Consider the following 19,172-nt stretch of genomic DNA (forward strand, 5'->3'; position numbering starts at 1 on the left):
AAGGCATGTATAAATGTGATAGATCTAGGTGTAGGCCCTGTGATTTTGTAGAAATAACTGATTCCTTTTCATCAGCTGTGATGCATTATACTTTCCCCATTTCATACTGTGTAAATTGTAAATGTGACCATGCCATTTACCTTATTACTTGCAAAGTGTGCCTTTTGCAATATGTTGGCCTTACGACAAGGGATGTCAATACAAGGATAAGGGAACATCTTTCAACTATATCAGTGGGCAAGGAGAAGACGCCCTTGGTACAGCATTTTGTACAAAGGCACAATGGCAGATTGGATACCTTTTCCTGGTTAATAATTGAAAGGGTATCAGTACCCAAGAGAGGGGGTGATAGACTTAGGCTTTTGGGGAGACAGGAGATGTATTGGATCTTCAAGTTGAAAACTCGAGTCCCATTAGGGTTGAACTCATAGTATGATCTGATCAACTATTGGCAATGATCTTTACTCCTGTCTCCCCAACAATACCGGAGCCTATCAACTTTATATTAGCTAATTATATTAGCACATTTCCCCTTCCCCATTTCATTACTATTGTTATTTAATTATTTATGCTTTTCTTGCTTGCAATTTTATGAACTATTTAATTGTTAATGGATGTTTTGATTACTTCTTGATTGCATGTTTTTCCTGAAGATATATGACATGCCATGTAAGAAATAATAATTATTATCTTGTGGCTTTAAGATTAGGAAGTGTACACTAAGTCATTTTAACTTGTGTTCAATATCAGACTTCGGCACAATGGATTGATCATCTTTTTGATCATAATTTGCTTCATTTGCATATACATCTAAGCATTAGTATATATATATATATATATATATATATATATATATATAGCTCATGTGAAATACTGTGTATATATATATATATATATATATATATTTTGTGTATGTATTTTTCATTGCACCATCTATTTACAGATGTGGTTGTATGTACCCCACATTGATACAGTGTCACTTTAAATGGAGGTGTTTTTCTAATTGAGTTTTTTTAACCAATAGGATACTTAGTGTTGTCTTAAATAGGTACTGTGAATTAGAAACGTTAGGCTATGATTACGGCTTCGGCTGAAACGCATAAGCCATTTGCTCTGTAATGGATTCTCCATGTTTCTGCTTTTAAACTAGGTTTAATAAATGTGCTTTTAACTACCTGGACGGATCGTTTTCTACTATGCTGCATTGCTACTAGCCAGTTATCCAGTCCGGATATGTTTCTGATTAGCCGGCAAGTACTCCATTGGCCACATCATCGACACATGACTCCCCACGTCACCGGGTAACGACATTGGCTAAGTGCCGTTTGTATCGCTGGTTTCCTTGGGAGGTGGATAGAAGAGCTCCGATTAGCTCGACGGAGGTTACCTTGCTTGGAAGGTGACTTGTATTCCGGTCCGCCATCGGCTGTTCCAGCGTGAAGGGAAGGTCTGAGGTTGCAGTGGTGAGCATGTTTTTTGATATACAGGCTGCTTGTTTGATTACTTTACTTTGGCCGCAAGAATAAAGGGGGAAAGCTGAAAACCTGCAAGTGGCATTTTATACGCTGTGACTATATACTCTATTTGAAGTTTGATATCCTATTGGACTCTTTCTGTATTTTAGAAATTAGAAAATCATACAAAACACTTTGGGCTAGATTACGAGTGGAGTGCTTTTTTTTGCATGTGAGCAATATCAGGTTTTCGTGTCCGTTTACACGCAAGTTAAATTCTGCAAAATTCTGCATTACAAGTGTAAAGTACATGTGAACGCTTGAACACAATCGCGATTTATGCTAGAATGATTACTGTGATTTCAGAGCTCTGGTTAACTGTTAACACAAGAAAAAAGGTTTCACAGAACACATCAACAATACATTTAAAAGTACAGCTACACTCATAATAACAATATTTAATAAAAATTAATTTGACAAAAATTGCACAAAAAAGTTATAAGGGCTCAAAGATATGAGGTCTCAGTTATTAGGGAAAAAAAGGCAGGCAAAGGGCTTACACATAGACACACATACATATCCCACGCTATCCCGACGAGCGCGAACTTCAATTGTGCTCAAGCGATCATGTTTACTTTCAACTTGTAACATGAGCAAAAATCACGACGCAAGCAGTGATAAACCCCTTTTTGCTTGTGCGTAACTGTTAGCGATCCACTCGTAATCTGGCTCTAAATGTACAACATACAAGTGTAAGTAGCTAATAAGAGTTTATTCCAAGCACTGGCAACAACCTCTCTCATTTCTCTTGTTTGCATAACTTTTATATAAAAAACATAAATTATGCTTACCTGATAACTTTCTTTTCTTCCGTGGGAAAGAGTCCACAGCCGCATTCATTACTTATGGGAAATACGAACATGGCCACCAGGAGGAGATAAAGATCCACCAGCCAAAGACTTAAATACTCCTCCCACTTCCCCTATTGCCCAGTCATTCAGCCGAGGAACAAGGAACAGTGGAAGAAGCATCAAGGTGAAAAGGTGCCAGAAGATGAAACAACAACAATGCCTCAAAAACGGGCGGGGGGCTGTGGACTCTTTCCCACGGAAGAAAAGAAAATGATCAGGTAAGCATAATTTATGTTTTTCTTCCTAATGTGAAAAAGTCCACAGCCGCATTCATTACTTATGGGAATTCATACCCAAGCCAAAGAGGACACAGAATGCCAAGACGGGAGGGTAAGAGGCAGACCAATGAACGCACCTACCGAAAAACATATTCCCAGAAAACAAAATCCCATTTCGTCCGAAAACAACATTATTGAAACAAAAAACGACTGCGGGGATGCAAAGTCACCGACAGTCCAAAGGACCTGAACAGTTACCACGATTAAATGCAACCGAGACACAAGCCTTGAAGACCCCACTCTCAGGGGCAACAACCCAGTCACAGCCCCTGAAAACAACAAGGGGACCCGACTAATAGGACAGAAAGTCCAACTCAGGTCTTCAAGAAGACAACCAAGACCCGCTCGCTAAGGTCACCTGGACAAAATGTCTGGACAGAGAAAGACAGTAGCAGAAAACGGAAAAACGACCATAGAGAAATCAAAGAATCCTAAGGAGTGGCGGACGCATAAACCGCTACACAGCGTGGACGAGCGACAACCACCGATCAGGATCGCAAAGGGAAAAAAAACCTTACCGTAACCAAAACCCAGCCCCAGGCCACAATAGACTGAGGATGTCTCACAAGCTAGGAAAAAACTTCTGCAGCCGGAGAAGATCGAGAAAAAAAATGATCATGCTAAAGGCGTGAAAGAGGAAGCACAACCGCCACCTGAAGGAAGACAAAACATCACGCTCCTTCACAGCCTAGATGGTGTAGACCAACACAACACCCCTATAGGCCGCAGAACAACCAAAACTCATCCGAGAACCAATCCTCTCAACAACCAAGGAATCCCTAAGGATCCCCCATCTCCAGAGGGAGCAAAGAAACTCCTCTAACGGACCCATAAAGTTGGTTAGCAACCAAGGTGCAACAGCATCAGCAGAGCCAAACTGCAAACCGAGAACAAAGTGCAGGCACTCCAGGGGGTAATACCAAAAAATGATTTATTAGGTAGACAGAAAAATATAAATATAAAGCAGCAGATGCTAAGCGCTATAAAAAGCCAGAAAAAAGGCAGACAGACTACAGGCACAGAGTCTGACGCGTTTCGCGCCCTCTAGTGGCGCTTATTCATAGACATGTCCACTTACTAAGCCCTTTTTATATGCATAGCCTGTCAATCAGTGGCTAAAAAACCTGGCCAGTCTAGGCATGTTAAATCACAATGCACAGGATAATGCTACAACATGGGCAAAGAGGTGTAATGGAAATCAAAACCCTACACAAATATTTAATTGAACATTAAAAAAGCAAACCATATATGAATAGGAAAATTATTGAGATACAGAATACTAAAGAAACAAAAAAGTTGTATTATAAGCACACTGAGCTACTCATATAGAATGCACACAACATGACATAAAATGACAAGCATGACATTTTCTGGGAATGACAAAAACACATTACTAGTGAAAAAAACACATTAAGAGTGAAAGAAAGATACTGGGTATACACTCATAAATGTGCAAAAAATAACACTAATCAGGCCATAGGAAAATAATTTTATAAAAATATGTACATAGATAAAGCTGAATGTGCATACAACAGTATGCTTTCACAAAATAGAATAGAACATACTCCTATAAAGAAAGAGTTTTCTAGGACTGACAAAAACACATTAGGAGTAAGAAAAAGATACTAAATATGTACTATTAAATGTGCATTTTGTACCATTAGTCAAAACCTAGAAAAATAATTTTTCAGAAATATGTACATGGATAAAACTGAATACGCATATATAAATGTGATGCAGCACAATAGGACATACTCCTATGTCCAAACTGCAAACCCACCGCTCGCTAGGTAGCGAAGCTAACCAACAAGCTCATACAGTTGACATAAAGCCCCACCCCCGCACAAGGAGAGGGAGAGAAAAAAATGACCCAAACCCAGGGATAATTCCCACAAACTGGAGAACACGGAATCCCAAGGGCGAGCCCACAGGGCAGCATAAGTGTAGAGAAACCAGTCGGAATCAAACCCCGATCTGAAGGAGCCATAAGATGGCTAGATCGAAGTCGAGCATCCAAATTAACAAAATGTATTCTCTGAAAAAAAACACTAAGCACCAACGTGACCCTTCCTTCCACGCGAGTCCCCCCCCGATGAAAAGACTGCAGGACGAGTCCTCAAGACACCTAAACCATCTACCGATGAATGCACAGGCACTGAACGCCTCAAAGAGCAGAGAGGCGGCAAACCCAAAAGGCAAAGACCATAAAGGGAAAGTTCAAACAGGCTAGAGTCAAATCCTAGACCGAATGAGGATAATAGGGCAACTAACCCCTAAGAAAGGAAGGCCCAGACGCCCGACCTCACCACAAGTACCCAATCTGCCAACAATTCCAAGCTCCCCAAGGAGATCAATGGAATCCATCCTGACCCAACCCCTAACATCCAAGGGGATAACAGGGACAAGGAGAGATAGCCTGAACTTGGACTGACAGAACCCTAGACTCCCCTCCCAAACCTACGATGAAATCCAAGAAGAAGGGGTCAGATTCCACTAGTCAGAACCCAAGGCCACACGGCCCAAACCAGACCAACAAGCATGCAGACTAACTCATAGAGGAAAAGGAAGACCTCGAACAGCAAGCACATAAGGACACAGGATATAAATTGCGATCAAACACGCATCCCGAGTCCAAGAAGAAAAACCCCGGATCAGCAGACATGAGGCACGGAATTCCGAGGGCCGAGCTCTCTTCGGTTCCTGATCCCTAAGGGGCAGTAGAAACAAGCCCAGAGAATACCAGGTGAGCTGCAACCCAAGAACCCATCAGAGCATCGAAAGCTCCCAGAAGCGGAGGTAGGAGTAAGTAGCCACCTCAGCATGACCCGACCTATACTAGCCACCCGACGGGCACCTAGTCTCTAGAAGAACCACCAAGGGCAGCCCAAAAGGCCAAAACTGCACACAGCAGCAAGAACCTCACCCCTCAGGCCGGGAATGCGAAGGGACATGGTGGAACTCCACCGGACCATGTCAGTGGAGCAGACTGACATGGCCAGCCCAAGGGCTCCTGACATCCAGACCTGAAGGTTGCGATGCAAATGTAGTTTAACAAAAACAGACAACAAAAACAATCAAACTAGTAGGTCCCGCCGGACCAGCCAGGTGCAACATGCGTCACTAACAATTAACAGTGCACACACCAACTCCTAATTAATCCGGTAACAACTTCCGTGGAAGAACTAAATCCAAGCAATCCCAGAATTCCCGTAGGAAAAAAAATAAAATAAAGTAAATAAATTCGACTTGGATAAAATAAACAAGGGCACCCGAAGGCATCCGCCCAGAAGGAACTATGTCTCTGCAGGACCTGCCAAACAAAGACCAAACCCTCAGAAAAAGAGGTTGGGAAAGCTCATAATAGACAGACCAGACATAAAATTAACTCCATCATCTATTCCGAAGAACCGTGGGAGAACTGAGAAGTCCCTGGACGAAAAAGGAGAGGATCCCCCAACAAATCAAAAAGATGTTGTAGTAGGACATGCAGCCACACAATCCTATAACGAAACGCACAACATGGGGGAACAATCACCCCCGGGGGGAATATTATCGACAACGCCAAGTGCTGAAAGGAGCTGTTATAACGAGTCAGGATGGTGTTACAGGGGAAGCTCCCACTGCATCTCCGGACTCTAACTTTCACCCAGGCCCTCCACGACAGGCTAACAGGACTACTTAAAACTCCTGTCCCATGTCAAAGGGTAGCACCCTCCATAAGAGACATATTAAAATTAAATAAAAGAATAAATGGAAAAACAAAAAATATAACAAACTTCTGACACTTCTCTGCCAACCTCCTGGGACGAAAGGCAAAGAATGACTGGGGGATAGGGGAAGTGGGAGGAGTATTTAAGCCCTTGGCTGGTGGGTCTTTGCCTCCTCCTGGTGGCCAGGTTCTTATTTCCTATACGTAATGAATGCAGCTGTGGACTCTTTCCCATTAGGAAGAAAATATAGAATGGAAAAAAAAGGTAAAGAATTTGAAACAATTCTAAAGACTCCAGAAGGTAAAATGTGATAATTGGTAACACATTAAAGGGAAGACAAAATATGAAAAAATGTCCCTTTAATTATTAATATCAATTCATAACATATGTAACTATAACAATTATATACCATTTTGATTGATTTTACAATGAGCAATTTTCACTGTCCAAACACCTAAAGGAAGGGATACTGTATTTAACTTTTTCTTTGTTTTGTCTAAATGAAAGAATTGCAAAAGGTATTTCAGTTCTTTAAACAACTCAAGTTCATATTGCAAATAAATTTTTAAAAAATGTCATTTTTGCAGAGGCACGTCTCCCTCTACCAGCAAAACAGAGGTAGTTGTCCTTATCAACCAGTGAAGAATTAGTAGGAAGCAGAAAACCGATAAACAGTATTGGTTTTGATGTAAATTTAAACATCTATGGGGCTGAATGATCAAAGTCTGGTCGACATGATACGCTGCAGCGTATCATGTCTGCCAGACATCGCTGAATGCGGATAGCATACGGTGTCGGCATTCAGCATTGCACAAGCAGTTCTAGTGAACTGCTTGTGCGATGCCGCCCCTGCAGGTTCGCGGTCAATCGGCCACTAGCAGGGTGTGTCAAACAACCCGATCATATCAGATCGGGTTGATTGCTGTACGCCGCACAGAGGCGGTAGATCAAGTTAAGGAGCAGCGGTCTTAAGACCGCTGCTTTTTAACTCCTGTTTCCAGCGAGCCCGAAGGTTCTCGCGAAAACAGGGTGAGTTGGCCCCATTCGGGGCATAGTAAATCGTCCCCAATTACTTAACTTTTATAGAAGCAAAAACATATTTTTGACATGTATGATTGATGCTCTTTGACATAAGATATACATTTTTAAGAGTACATTGTTCCAAAACAATCTTAAAGGGCCATGATACCCAAATGTTGAAACACTTGAAAGTGATGCAGCATAGCTGTAAAAAGCTCACTAGAAAATATTGGCTGAACATCTCTATGTAAAAAAGAAAGATATTTTACCTCAAAAATTCCTTAGTAGCCACATCCCATTGTAAAGGACTTCTAAGCAGCAAATCAGTATGTCTGTCCCGGGACAGCTAAGGGAGTGAGCTTTCGTGCACTCTCATGTTATTTCCCTATTCAGTTTAAGGAAGTTTACTATGAAATCTCATGAAAGTTAAGTGAAATCTCATGAGATCACAGTAAAAGAGTTCATGACCTCAGCACTGCTGATGCTGATTGGCTGCTGTTCATTTCTTCATTTTTTTTTTACCTGCAGCTGGGCAGCAGCTGAAGTATAACATTTTACACAGAACTTACTCTGCTGAGCTGAGGAAATTGTGGGGTAAAATATCTTCCTTTTTTACATAGAGATGCTCAGGTGATATTTTCCTGTCAGCTTTTTACAATTATACTGCATCAGTTTCAAGTGATTTAGCATATGAGTATTATGTCCCTTTAAAGAGAATGAGGCTTTTGAAATAGAAAAGCCCAAAAAATATTGATAAAAGTTAGTTGAGAGTGTTTGATGGATTGGAATAACACATGTGAATTCTCTCAATGCAAAATATTGTTGAAGTTAACATGGAAAGCCGGACAAAAAAAAAATAGTTTTCTAAAGTTTTTCAAATAAATTGGAAAGGCCTAGAATTTAAGATCACTGTGAGGCAATTTGTCCAGCTTATATAACAGTATGAAAAAGACTCCAAGTTTGAGTTTGTCTAAAAAGGCGGATGTTTGTAGAATGACTGAAACAAGACAGTGGATGGACTGAAATAGCTAGTGTTAGTTTTTTTTTAGGGTTTATTGGGTGGGTTTTATTTTTAGCTTAGGGTTTTGGGCAATGTAAAAGAGCTAAATGCCCTTTTAAGGGCAATGCCCATCCAAATGCCCTTTTCAGGGCAATGATTAGCTTAGGTTTATTTAGATAGGATTTTATTTGGGGGGTTTGGTTGTGTGGGTGGTGGGTTTTACTGTTGGTGGGTGTTTGTATTTTTTTTTACAGCTAAAAGAGCTGATTTCTTTGGGGCAATGCCCCGCAAAAGGCCCTTTTAAAGGGGCCTTTTAAAGTTAGGGGGTGTTAGGGTTATGTTAGGGTTAGGATTAGAGTTAGGGTTACGTTAGGGGTTAATATATTTATTTAGTGTTAGTGATGTGGGAGGCCAGGGGTTTAGGGGTTAATAACTTTAGTATAGTGGCGGCGGCGACATTGGGGGCGGTAGATTAGGGGTTAATAAATTTATGTAGGTGGCGGCGACGTTGGGGGCGGCAGATTAGGGGTTAATACATTTATGTAGGTGGTGGCAGATTAGGGGTTAATAAATTTATATAGGTGGCGGCGACATTGGGGGCGGCAGATTAGGGGTTAATAAGTGTAATGTAGGTGTCGGCGATGTCGGGGGCGGCAGATTAGGGGTGTTTAGAATGGGGCTGCGTTACGGAGCTTTACGCTCCGCGATCGCAGGTGTTAGGCTTTTTTTTAGCCGGCTCTCCCCATTGATGTCTATGGGGAAATTGTGCACAAGTACGTCAAAACACCGCTTGTATTATGGTTAGGTATGGAGCTCAACGCAACCATATCGCCCGCACAAGCCGTTTTTTTGCAAACCTGTAATAGCAGCGCTATTAAAGGTGAGCGGTGAAAATAACTTGCAAGTTATTAGCGATCAACCATAATGCAAAACTCGTAATCTGGCTGATGGATTGCTAACTTACATGCTTATGAGTTCTTAAGAGGCGAACCTAAGCTTACTGTTCAATAAGTAAGCAAATTTGATAATGGAAAGTTGTTTTTAAAAGGAAATGAAATTCAAATATTTTCTGTCATGATTTAGAGTATTTAATTTTAAACAACTTTCTAATTTACTTCTATTATCATATTTTCTTCATTCTCTTGGTATCTTTTGTTGCAAAGCTGGGATATAAGCTCAGGAGTGTGCACGTGTCTGGAGCACTATATGGCAGCAGTATTTCAACAATTGTAACCATTTGCAAGAGCAGTAGATGGCAGCCCTAATTCCTGCCATGTAGTGATGCAGTGCAGACACCTACCTCAGTATCTCTTCAACAAAGAATACCATGGGAACAAAGCAAATTTGATAATAGGGGTAAACAGGAAACTTTAAATTTTGACTTTATTATCCCTTTAAGTTAACCCCTTAGTGACCAGACCATTTTTCAATTTTCTTACCGTTAAAGGGACATTCTAGTCAAAATTAAACTTTCATAATTCAGATAGGGCATTCAGTTGTAAACAAACTTTCCAATTTACTTTTATAATCAAATTTGCTTTGGTTTCCCTTGGTGGTATTTTTGAAAAGCTAAACCTAGGTAGCCTCAAACTGATTTCTAAACCGTTGAAAACCGCCTCCTAGCTCAGAGCATTTTGTGTGTTCATGTGTGTCATATAGATAACATTGTGCTCACCCCCGTGGAGTTATTTAGGAGTCTGCACTGATTGGCTAAACTTCATGTCTGTCAAAAGCACTGAGATAAGGGTGCAGTGTGTAGAGGCTTAGATACAAGGTAATCCCAGAGGTAAAAAGTGTATTTCTATAACAGTTGGTTATGCAAAACTGGGGAATGGGTAATAAAGGGATTATCTATCTTTTTAAACAATAAAAATTCTGGTGAAGACTGTCCCTTTAAGGACCAGGGCTATTTTTACATTTCTGCGGTGTTTGTGTTTAGCTGTAATTTTCCTCTTACTCATTTACTGTACCCACACATATTATACACCATTTTCTCACCATTAAATGGACTTCCTGAAGATACCATTATTTTCATCATATCTTATAATTTACTATAACGTGTTTTATAAAATATGATTAAAAAATTTGAAAAAACACACTTTTTCTAACGTTGACCCCCAAAATCTCTTACGCATCTACAACCACCAAAAAACTCTGAAGCTAAATAGTTTCTAAATTGTCCTGAGTTTAGAAATAACCAATGTTTACGTGTTCTTTGCTTTTTTTGCAAGTTATAGGGCAATAAGTACAAGTAGCACTTTGCTATTTCCAAACCCTTTTTTAAAAAATTTGCATATTGTACATTTCAACACTGATATCTGCAAGGAATCTCTGAATAACCCTTTACATGTATATATATTTTGTTTTAGTAGACAAGCCAAAGTATTGATCTAGGCCCATTTTGGTATATTTCATGCCACCATTTCACCGCCTAATGTAATCAAATAAAAATAAATAAAAAATGTAACTTTTTCACAATTTTAGGTTTTTCACTGAAATACTTTACAAACAGCGTGTGCAATTATGGCACAAATGGTTGTAAACGATTCTCTGGGATCCCCTTTGTTCAGAAATAGCAGACATATATGGCTTTGGCATTGCTTTTTGATAATTAGAAGGCCGCTAAATGCTGATGCGCACCACACGTGTATTATGCCCAGCAGTGAAGGCCTTAATAAGGTAGCTTGTAGGGTTAATTTTAGCTTTAGTGTAGAGATCATCCTCCCACCTGACACATCCCTCCCCCTGATCCCTCCCTGACCCATCTCAAACAGCTCTTTTCCCTCCCCTACCCCACAATTGTCACCACCATCTTAAATAGTGGCTGAAAGTCTGCCAGTACTAAAATAAAAGGCTTTTTAATATATATTGTTTCTTCAGTGTAGGATCCTCCCTTACCCTCAACCTCCCTGATCCCCCCACCCCCAAACAGCTCTCTAACCCTCCCCCCTCTACCTATTTGTTGCCATTTTTGGTACTGGCAGCTGTTTTTTTGTGTGCTTTTTTTATAAAAGAAAATAACCCCCTGATTTTTCTGTAGTGTGGCAGCGCCCCTCAATACCATACCCCCCTCCCCCTCCCAGATCCCTTTCCCCAACACTTATTCCCCCCTCCTTCCATCTCCCTCCTTCCCATATTACACTTATGTGTACTTTATTTGAAAAAGTGTGACGTTTCGGGGACACAATCAACTCCCTCCCCTCACACACGCACACCCGCCTCCTCGCACGCTCCTGCCCTCATTCGTACACTACCAGAACTCTGATCCAGCGAAGGTCTGCCCTCCTGCCTCCCTTGTATACCTCCCACGCCACCAACGATCGGTACCATCGCTGGCCGATGCAGAGAGGGCCACAGATTGGCCCTCTCTGCATCAGTAGTTACCTAAAGGGTATTGCACGATGCCTCAATATCGAAGCATCCCTGCAATACCCTGAGAGTGGCTGGAAGCGATAATGATCGCTTCCAGCGCTTAGTTTGACTGAGGACGTGCTATGTACATCTTTGGTCCTTAACTGTCCTTTTTATAATGACGTACATAGCACATCCTTGGTCATTTAGGGGTTAAAGCAGTCTATTCTGATTTTCAAATTAACAGGAAGTGCATGTCAGCTGGTCTGTGGGAAAGAAGCTCACTGGCTCATAAGGAAAACTCCCATTGCTCTATTGGTAGACAACATGCGCTGAAAACATAAGGACAAAATAAAATAATGTTTTTTTAGCACATTTTTAATAAAAATCTGTTACAAAATAAAATAACCCCATTTAGATGTAACAAAAATGACTTTAATATCCATTGGTAAAGGATTTTGTTAGAGGGAAGTTACCCCCCCCCCCCCCCCCCCGATTTTGATATACAGTATTAGTTATATTTGGATTTAATATTATCAGGCTCTATTTAATAATTGTATAGTAGTAGTTAGTTCACTCCTACCTGGAGGCCCAACAGGTTGTCTAGTATATGATACATTAAATGTAGGTTCTTCAACAAGCATAGGTGGGTACATTCTCCTTCTAATGAAGAATCCAGCGCCACAACAGAATAGAAATCCCATCATCAACAGGAACCTAAATAAATGTTAGACATGATTAATCCATACAGTATGAAATATAGATAAGTATCTTACTCTCTTTCTCAAAGTAAAAATTTAGTTTGCGAGTGAAAGGCTCACCTGGAGTTCGGATATTGCCACTGCATTAGTTCCCTTTCACCCTAGATTTTTATGGGGTGAGCTAAAAAAACCGAAGTTGCGTTACGAATATTTCAAATACCTATGTTCTTCAATTAGAAGAAAATGTTCTTTTTATTTTTAAATATTTATTTCTATATATCTGTATATTCTTTTTTGTAAAATATATATATCTATACCTACACATTCATATAAATAGATAGATATTGTATAATGATAGATATTGTTTATATAGATAGATAGATATTTAAATATCAAAAGAACATTTTCTCCTAGGTGAAGAACATTATTAACATTAACAGTATTTCTATAAAAAAACAAAACATAAAAAACATTAAAATTGTTTAAAATTATATTGCATATTTCAAGGTATTTAACTGGAAAAGCCTCAAATGTGTACACATATAAACACATAAATACACATACACATATTTCAAATGTTCAATACTACATTAATGCCTAGAATGAAGAGCTTATTGTAGAATTTGGATTGTAATATCTTGTCTACCTTACGCGTATGTACATCATGTACTTGCCGGTACCTGTTGTTTCTTTAATAAAAAGAATAAAAAAAAAATACACATATTTAGATGTGTATATATATATATATATATATATATATATATATATATATATATATATATATATATATATATATATATATATACATACACACACATACATACATACATTTAAGCCCTTCCCAGTCAAACTCCTTGCCATTTACTATATCCCTTTTTAAAACACTCTTTTAAATATTATACTTATATTTTTATTAAAATGTTTATATATGAGTGTAATACTTTATTTTATTATGTTTTACATGTGTTTTGTAAAACTTTTATTTTAATCCTAATACTTTTCTTTAGGTATCAGGTTGTGCTAATTCATCTAGCGCTATTTTGGCTTGTGCTCTATATTTAGAGCGGTCGCGATATGCAGTCGGGTACTATAAACCTTCTCTGGTAAATCTGTTTTTCCATGGACTTGTAATATCAATTTACTTGCTAATTTTAGCATTGTTCACGTTATTGATGTTACAGCCTGAGCTATCATTAGTGCTCCACTTGGAATCTGGGCCAGTGAGTTTACTGGTTTTCTTTAGCTTATACGCAATGATTTAACTTCCCTGTTGGTCATGTTAATTACTATTGGTTTACACTTTATATTTTGTGTAGCTCCTATCCCAAATCCTGCCATATATATTTTCCAAACTGAACAGTAACTGTATCCTTCTGGTTGCCAGTAAAAGACAACACAATAATTACAAAGTAATAATTTGACCGCCTTGACCGCCAGTTGTGCACAAAATGCAGTGATTTTTACCCTGGTAGATAGAGCAAATATTTTTTTCACCCGCTGTGGCAGTAGCATATATAACAGTTATTTTTTATTTTTTTTCCAACAGGCTTTATTTCAGATCCAAAGAAAGGTGTACAAAGTTTACAGGAGCCGTAATAACAGACCGGCTTGCAACGAGATACATAAAAGACAATTACATAATAAACTGAGGAACTCTTTAACATAGTCCCTTACGTTCAAGTCAGCAAAGCCTTGATGCAGTACACCATTAAATTTCAGTGAGTTCAAAAGTCTGGTGTTTTTCATTTAAACAAAATAACAGTAAATAGGGAAAAGAAAAAGGAAACAGCAAACTTCAAACATTAAACGTTGCTGCACAGCGAGAGGCTCTCACCAGGTAAGATTGGGTCAATTATTGAACAACAGTCCTTGCAGGAAAAGCTATCCAGAAAGGCTTTTGTACAGTATGTAGAACAAATATAACTACCACTATCACTGTAAGGGGCGATTTTTACACCTTGGTTTGTGTTCAAATATATTAATGTGTACCTCCTCATCAACTAGCAAGTCATCTCATAAATTATAATATGTCCCCCTCTCAATAGCGATCCCCATTCCCATAGTTCTTACGTCCCAGGCCTGGGTGTTATAGTGAATAGGATCCAATAAGTCCCCCCCTCCCTACCGTCCGTGTAGTCATATGTAACTTTTGAACTTACGTCAGGGTTGGTGCTGTTACTGGGTCAGAGGGTTGGGGTAGTGGCTCAGCGTCTGAATGGGTATAGGTCTCCCAGTAAAACAGCATAGAGCAGTAAAAATCTAGTCTGTTGGTTTTATGATAGTGGAATTTTTCTAGGGTTAATAGATGCGTGACATTGCGCCTCCACTCGGGCATAGAGGGTATGACACATTGTTTCCATAATCTGGGAATTAATTGTTTAGCGCTGCTAAGCATGATGTAAAGCAAAACAGTTTTGTATCTATATTTAATCCTGGGTGGTTTATTAAATAACATCGTCCAGGGGTCCATGGGAATAGATTGTGTGAGAACTTTTTGAATCTCCCCATGTACGGCCTTCCAGAACGGTTGGAGCTAAGGGCAGTCCCACCAAATATGACTAAGAGTACCGGGGTATTTACAGCCTCTCCAGCAAAGAGGGTCAGCTTGTGGATAAATCTTAGCCAGCCTACTGGGGTTTAAGTACCACCTCCCTAATAGTTTCATGTTGGTTTCTGTAATGCTCATTGATGAGGGTGCCTTACCCATCTGCTGAAATATGACATCCCAAGTTTTTTGCGGGACAGACATACCCAACTCCGCTTCCCAGGCATTGGTGTAGGGCGGAAGACTTTTAGAGTGATTTGCGAGTAAAATGTTATACGTTGCCGAGAGTATGCCCCTTGACACTTGTGGAGACCAGCAGAGTGCCTCAAAAGGGGTTAAACTGCGAACAAGGTTAGGCTTGTTTTTATGGCTTGAGAGGAAGTGGGAGAGTTGGAGGTACTCCAGCCATCTATCAAAGAAAGGTATACCCCTATCAGCTATTGCAGTTTTAGACAATATAGTTCCACTCTCTATAACCTGACAGCAAGGAAGGCCAGTTGAAATCATATAAGGATCCCCTGTCCAGCTGTGTTACAATGGTGGGAAGTCATCATTATGAAGTAGGGGAGTCAATGGGGAGGGGATTGATGAAATCCCTCTCTGATGGTTAGCTAGGTTGTCCCATGTAGAGAGCGTGTCTGACACTAGGGTAGGGGAGAGTGGAGATCTATTTCTGTGATGTCTGGAGATCCAGCAGAGCGCCCCCAGGCTTTTAATGCCCTCTAGATCATGTTCAAGTTTCACCCATTCCTTGTCTTTTATATTTTTACACCAGTCGACTATTCTAGTCAGTTGCGCTGCTTGGTGGTAATATAGAAGGTTGGGTACACCCAAGCCCCCTCTGTCTCTATTTCTATAAAGTATGGACTTAGACATTCTAGGATGCTTGTGCGCCCATGTGAAATCATTCACAAGTGCCTGTGCAGCTCTTATATATTGGAGGGGTAGTTGTATGGGAACAGTTTGAAATAGGTAAAGAAAACGGGGTAGAATGCTCATTTTGAAAGACTGAATCCTGCTTAGCCAGGAGAGACTTTTACTCCGCCATGCCAGCAAGTCCGACCTAATAGTTTTAAGTAAGCTCTAGAAATTCATTTGGAGAAGGGAGTCCCTAGAAAGTGAGAGCTGTATCCCTAGGTATTTTATGGAGTCTTGTATTTGTGTGAAGTGGAATTGTGAAGCAATCTGGTGAGCCGTTTGCCCGGTGATCCCCACTCCCAGGAATTCAGATTTAGACATGTTAATTTTAAAATTTGATAGATTGCTGTATTGTTTAATGACCGGCATTAGTGCAGTAAGAGATTGTATAGGGGAGGTAAATGAGAAAAGCACATCGTCGGCATAAAGGGTAGTTTTGTATTGTGTGTCTGCAATTTGGATACCATGTATGTTATCATCCTCTCGGACCCTGGCTGCTAGCACTTCCATTGCAAGGATAAAAAGTAGGGGGGAAAGGGGACAACCCTGCCTCGTGCCGTTCATTATGGGAAGGGGGTCTGACAAGGTGTCATTCAGTTTGATACGAGCCTTCGGGATGTTATAGAGAGCAAATATCTTCCCTATCAGGGCTTCCCCCATGCCAAACCTTTCCAGGGTGGACTTCAAGAATAGCCAGTCCAGCCTATCAAAGGCCTTCTCAACATCTATTGCTAAATAGATAGAGGGTATGCTATGAGTTTGTGAATATTCTAACAGGTTAAGAACCTTGAGCGTATTGTCCCGTGCCTCTCTATTAGGCACAAAACCAACTTGGTTGAGATGTATCAGTAGCGGTAGGAACTTATTGATTCTGATGGCTATCAATTTCGCATAAAGTTTTACATCAACGTTTAATAGTGATATAGGACGTAAGTTAGATGGGGTGTCAGGAGGCTTGCCAGGCTTGGGGATAACAGCGATATGGGCTTCAAGCATGGTGGGGAGGAAGGGATGGTCAGTATCTGTGGCGTTGAATAAAGTGCATAACTGAGGGAGGAGAGTTGGTGCGAATTTCTTATAGTATGCAACGGTAAAACCATCCGGGCCTGGGCTTTTGCCCATGGGGAGCTGTTTAAGTGCAGCCAATAATTCCATTGTTGAGAAAGGGGCTTCTAGTTCCTCCACCTGTGCGGTAGTGAGTTGGGGGAGAGGCGTATTTAGTAAATATGCTTTTATGGCACTTATTCTATTGCTAGGTGAGGTGGGCTTTGGTAGATTATATAATTCAGAGTAGTACGTCCGAAATTAAGTGAGAATCTCGGGCAAAGTGTTCACTTTTTGTTGTGTAGGGGTGCAAACCTCGTGTATGAAGGATTTTAACTTTTTCAGTTTGAGGGAGCGGGCCAAGAGTTTGCCAGCTCGATTGCTCTCAAAGTGAAATTTCTGCTTAGTTTTTAAGGCTAAGACGTTTGCCTCCTTCAACAGTTGGTCGTGTACTGTCTTTCTTGCCTTTTCTAGGTCTGCAAGAATTTGTGGGGAAGTAGGGGCACATTTGTGTTCATATTCTAGTTTAGATAGCAGTTCAGTAGAGGTTTTATATAGTGAACACGCTTTCTGTCTAATATGGGCTTTGTATTTTATGAATTCCCCTCTAATGAAACATTTGTGAGCTTCCCACACAATCCGGGGGTCTGTCTCGGGTAAGGAGTTGAGCTGAAAATACTCGGGGAGAAGTTTTTCTATCTTATCTTTAAAGTTGGGAAAGTTTAATAAGCTGTCGTCCAGCCTCCAGAAGAAGGTGGATTTAGGGACTGAGGGCCACTGAAGCTGTGTGAGGACTGCAGAGTGGTCTGACCAGACGGTGTGAGAGAGCCGGGAAGAGAGGACATAGGCTAGGCCATTCTGATTTGTTATGTGATAGTCAATTCTGCTATAGGAGCGATGGGGAGCCGAGAAGAAGGTATAATCCCTCTTTCCCGGATTTTTAAATCTCCAAACATCAAACAATGTCTGTTCTAGCATTGTCCGCCATAGGTTCTTGGTTGTATGCTTTGAGATTGAAGGTCGGGGGTTTGTGGTGTCAAGGTTCGGTTGCAAAGGAATATTGAAGTCACCCCCTATGTAAAGGGCACCAATCCCATGATCTAATACTTGAGTAAAGCATTTTTTTAAGAAAGGGAGCTACCTAGAGTTTGGAGAGTACATACTGACCAAAGTTACAGGGGAGCCATACAATAAGCCTGTGACACACAAAAATCTGCCTTCGGAGTCTGTGTATGTTTGTATGGGGGCGAAGGGTAAGTGTTTGCTCAAGAGGACACTGACACCATTACGTTTATGATCGTAAGAGCTATGAAAACATTGTGTGTAGTATCCTCCAAAGTAACCTGGTTCTTTTCTCTTTAAAAAAATGAGTCTCCTGTAAAAAAATTATATCGCCTCCCCTCCTACGGAGGTCTCGGATAGCTAGAGAGCGTTTTTGTGCTGAGTTAAGACCCCTGGCATTCTGGCTGAGCAGTGTTATGGTTCTGTTATTGCTTGTGGTCATTGGGAGGTGTTGGTGATAAAAGTATATAAATATCTAGATATATGTCGGCCCCTAACTTTCCGGTAGCCTGAATCTGAAAAAAGAGGACAAGACAATCCTGCATACCCTTGCCTCCGCTGCGCAGCATGAACATTAAAATCATTAGGATAAGTTTTTGTAAATAGCATAAATTACATGTGAGTACAAAGTATCTTAACAATGAAGAAATCATGTGACAAAAAAACCTTTGTATGAGGGGAAAGAAATCAATCCGCAACCACTTCATAACATATCAATTTGAGATCTGACTATTGCCCAGCCGCCGATTCAACTAACCTCCGTTGTGGGGGGTGTCCACCACTGCAGGCCCCCACCCGGAAGCCAGAGGAAGAGCGCAATAAGTTTTATATAGTAACACATCACTTTTTGCGTATAAAAGAACAAACAGTAAATTGCATATAAAGCGAGGGCAAGAGGAGAAAAGATCAAACATAACCAATAAACAAAACATATGTAAACTTGGCCATACTTTACCACTTCACCCGGCCACACATCCAACTTGAAAAATCAGTACAGTCTTTCTGGGTCTCTAGTAGAGAATATAAGGAAAAAGTCCCACTTGTTGGAGATTCCTCCCACAAAGGACCTTAGTTTAAAGAGATGGCCGTTGACTGAGTGTTCTTGGCTTTAGAGGGCACTCGATGCCAGTTTTCCTGCTCTGGCCTAGCCGGTTTTCTCTTCCTGGGGGGTTCCACAG

General features: G+C 40.4%; 1 protein-coding gene across 1 annotated transcript in view; it reads right to left on the bottom strand.

The window, feature by feature from the left end:
• VOPP1 (VOPP1 WW domain binding protein) overlaps positions 1-19,172 on the bottom strand; it is a 306,972-nt gene that overhangs the window by 28,502 nt on the left and 259,298 nt on the right. Inside the window, exon 4 of the mRNA XM_053714550.1 lies at positions 12,308-12,441. Coding sequence (XP_053570525.1) covers positions 12,308-12,441 — 134 coding nt within the window. The remainder of the gene's footprint in view (positions 1-12,307; positions 12,442-19,172) is intronic.

The sequence above is a fragment of the Bombina bombina genome, chromosome 5 (genome assembly GCF_027579735.1).
Source record: "Bombina bombina isolate aBomBom1 chromosome 5, aBomBom1.pri, whole genome shotgun sequence".
NCBI lineage: Eukaryota > Metazoa > Chordata > Amphibia > Anura > Bombinatoridae > Bombina > Bombina bombina.